At 57.9% G+C, this 3,262-nt stretch overlaps 1 protein-coding gene across 1 annotated transcript in view; it reads right to left on the bottom strand.

Annotated features, from left to right (window-relative positions):
- BRD9 (bromodomain containing 9) overlaps positions 1-3,262 on the bottom strand; it is a 22,314-nt gene that overhangs the window by 2,706 nt on the left and 16,346 nt on the right. Inside the window, exons 13-14 of the mRNA XM_007471913.1 lie at positions 1,941-1,979; positions 756-855 (exon numbers count right to left, since the gene is read on the bottom strand). Coding sequence (XP_007471975.1) covers positions 756-855; positions 1,941-1,979 — 139 coding nt within the window. The remainder of the gene's footprint in view (positions 1-755; positions 856-1,940; positions 1,980-3,262) is intronic.

Below are 3,262 nucleotides of genomic sequence, written 5' to 3'. Positions count from 1 at the left end.
TGAACCGCTGGGAAACCAGAAAACAGCCAGATGGCAGGCTGGAACGCAGTCCTATCCGCAGCTACGCTGAACACCAAGGGTCTGAAGCGCGTCACCCAGAAGCAGGGCCTGCCAGGCTGCGCGACGCCTGCCTGACACCCTTCACGACGGGGTGATGAGGTCCACTTCCAACAGCAGGCAGGGGCCCGGACGCAGCCCCCGGCCACAGGCCAGGCCATTCTTGCTGGGGCTCTTCTGGGGCTTCAGGGCAGTCAGCAGCACCTCTGGCCTCTGTCTACTTGAGGCCAGAAGCATCAGGTCCCAAGTGTGAGGCCAAAGACGTCTCCAGAGGCTGCCACAGGTCCCCTGGGGGAACTGCCCTGGGCGAGACCACCGAGGGGACGCACAGTACGTCCAGCAGGTCTGAAGTGGGAGGGGAGGAGACGCACCACGAAAACCACGGGCCACGAGGGGCTGGGAGGGCCTCGTCAGCACACAAGAGCCGAGAGGAGCACAGAGGCATCTTCCCCGATGGGGCCAGCCCAGTGGGCACACATGGACGACAGTGCTGAGCACACCGATGCACTAACCGGGGGCGGGACCCCAGCAGACGATTCCCAAGGATGGGGCCTGAGGTCAGACAGGAGAGCCGGGCGGGCCCCATTTGGAGTCACCTGGGGGGTCCTGAGGATGGGGGTCTTCATCGTGCGGCCAATGGGCAGGGCCAAGACACCCTCCCGGGGGCCAGGGTACACACAGCGCCCGGCACAACCTACCCAGACAGCCGAGCACGGAGATGTCCAGAGAGACGTCCGAATAGGACTTCATGGCCATGAAGTCCAGGGTGGAGCCACCATCCCCGAGAGGGTCCCCCGCCTGCGGGAGACAAGCGACGTGAGACAGGAAAGGAGAGGCAGCTGACACAGATGTAACGGCCTGCCAGCCATGGGGAGGCCAGGCCTGTCGCGTCGTGTCCACCCCGAGGAGCCCACACCGCAGCCCAGGGGTGAGCTCCCAGTGGTTGCCTGTACCTGGACCAGCAATGAAGGCTGCTGGTCTCTGGGGACCTACAGGCGCTGAGGGGACCTGAGAGAGACCCAAGACCTAAAGGGCCAGGCTACCTTCCAGGAACTTAACAGATAACGCGGCAGATTCCAGAGCAGCGCACTTTCTTTCCTTCTCTGGGCTGACCCACGGAGGCCCTGCTGTGGGCCAGAGCGGGCGGGTCCCTGCCCAAGGCAGCCTGCAGCCCATCCCAGCTCCTCGCAGACTGTGCGAGGCTGGCACCCAACGCCACATGTGTCTGTGTAACCCAGACAGAGACCCGAGCAGAACCCTGGCTGCCCCGTGCACCCGGGGGAGATGCCCTCGGCACCCTCTCCAATTCTGCCCATTCAAGGGCCCCCACCTGACAGGCACCTGACGCTCTGCCCTGGGTGGGCCCCCCGGTCACCAAGGCCAGGTGACCCCTGCAGTCCAGGCCCCCACACCCTGCCCAGAGTCCTGGCACCTATGCCCACATGGCCGTGTGCAAAGCTGAGGGCCACAAGTGCTCCAAGTCACCCCAGGGCAGGATGAGGAAACCAGGGCTGGACCGCAGCGGAGCGTTTCCTCAGAGTGCCCGCCCCGGCGCTGGCGAGGCCCCGGGACGCCCCAGCTGACAGCACGTGTCCGCTGGCGAGCGCATCTTCTGGGAGGACTGTAAGACCCCTGCTCACCCTGTGGGCCGCCCCGCCAGCCCGTGAATCCCTCTGTCCAATTTGGAGGAAACTGCTGTGCCCACACCCTCAGCCCAGTCATCACAGTCGGGCTGGGGGGGGCCACCACTTAAGATTCCTCATCAGCAACGTAGCCAGTTTCTAAATAAAATATCTCAAGCATCCCATTTCAAAGACCAAACACAACTGTCCTCACGGGAACGCAAACGATTAGGTTTCTACTAAGTTGTCCACGAGACGCACCTTTCCTTCATCTGGAGGCTTCGTCAGGACGCTTCTCCTCTGCAAAGCAAAAGAGACAAGAACCAGTGCTCCACAAGTTTTACGCAGAACCACTCATCCAGTCGCCCACACGTGAGGTGGACACGGCTCATCCGCTGCTCCGAGCTGGCCCTCGTGGGGTCGCGCTGCACTGTGAGTCACACGGCCCGTGGGGCCCGGCTCATGAGACCACCCTGGGGTGAGGTGGACACCAAGGAGAGCACCCCAACCTGTGTCTGCATCCCTGGCGGCAGAACACCAAAGAGGAAAGTCAGACGTTGGAAAAACAGCCAATGGTTTAACCTGGAAGACGGTTTAACTCAGGAGGTAGAGAGAGATCCAGAGACCAGCTGGATCCCGACAGAGCAGGATGCCTGTGGTGCCACCGCCCTCGCAGGGATGGGGCCACAGGCCAGGCACCCTTCTCTCTGGCCTGCTCAGCGCCAGGGGAGGGCGTACACTTGACCACCCCAGTGACCACCACTCTGACCACAGCACAAAGGTTGCACTGAGCCGTGTCTTGTGATCTGGCAGGAGCACTGTGTGAAACCACCCTAGTTCTGTGGATGAACCTAGAAACAGTTACTCAGCCTGCACGCTCTCCATCTGCGATCTTTTGCTCAAGATGCTGTTTCTGAGATTCGCTTGTGTTAAAAGCTTCACAACTTTTAAATAGAAAAAAAAATACTGCCATTATTTTAACGTCTATTTCCTCACACAAACTTCTGCTGACATATACATTTCATTATTGGATGTTGTTTATGCCGTGGCACATCTGAAATTATGCCACTCTGAACACAGTTCACATTTAGAAAACTGATCAAACTGTTCTTGCCTCCTTTGTCATAAATTGGCCATAAGTGGGTGGGTTTATTTCTGGGCTCTTTATTCTGTTCCACTGATCTGTGTGTCTGTTTTTGTGCCAATACCACACTGTTTTGATTACTCTAGCTTTGTAGTACAGTCTAAAGTCTGGGAGTGTGATACCTCCAGCTATTCTGTCTCAAGATTGCTTTGGCTATTCAGGGTCTTTCGTGTTTCCATATCAATTTTAAAATTATTTGTTCCAGTTTTGTGAAAAATGCCACTGGTATTTTGATAGGGATTGCACTGAATCTGTGGACTGCCTTGGATAGCACGGCCATTTTAACCATATTACTTCTTCCAGTGCAAGAAAGGACAGTCTGTGCAACAAGTGGTGCTGGGACAACTGGACAGCTACATGTAAAAGAATGACATTAGAACACTACCTAGGGGCTTCCCTGGTGGCGCAGTGGTTGAGAGTCCGCCTGCCGATGCAGGGG

Source organism: Lipotes vexillifer, unplaced genomic scaffold (assembly GCF_000442215.2).
Source record: "Lipotes vexillifer unplaced genomic scaffold, Lipotes_vexillifer_v1.1 scaffold1063, whole genome shotgun sequence".
Classification (NCBI taxonomy): Eukaryota; Metazoa; Chordata; class Mammalia; order Artiodactyla; family Lipotidae; genus Lipotes; species Lipotes vexillifer.
Note: the sequence above shows the minus strand (reverse complement) of the source record. Positions and strands in the feature narration are given on the sequence as shown.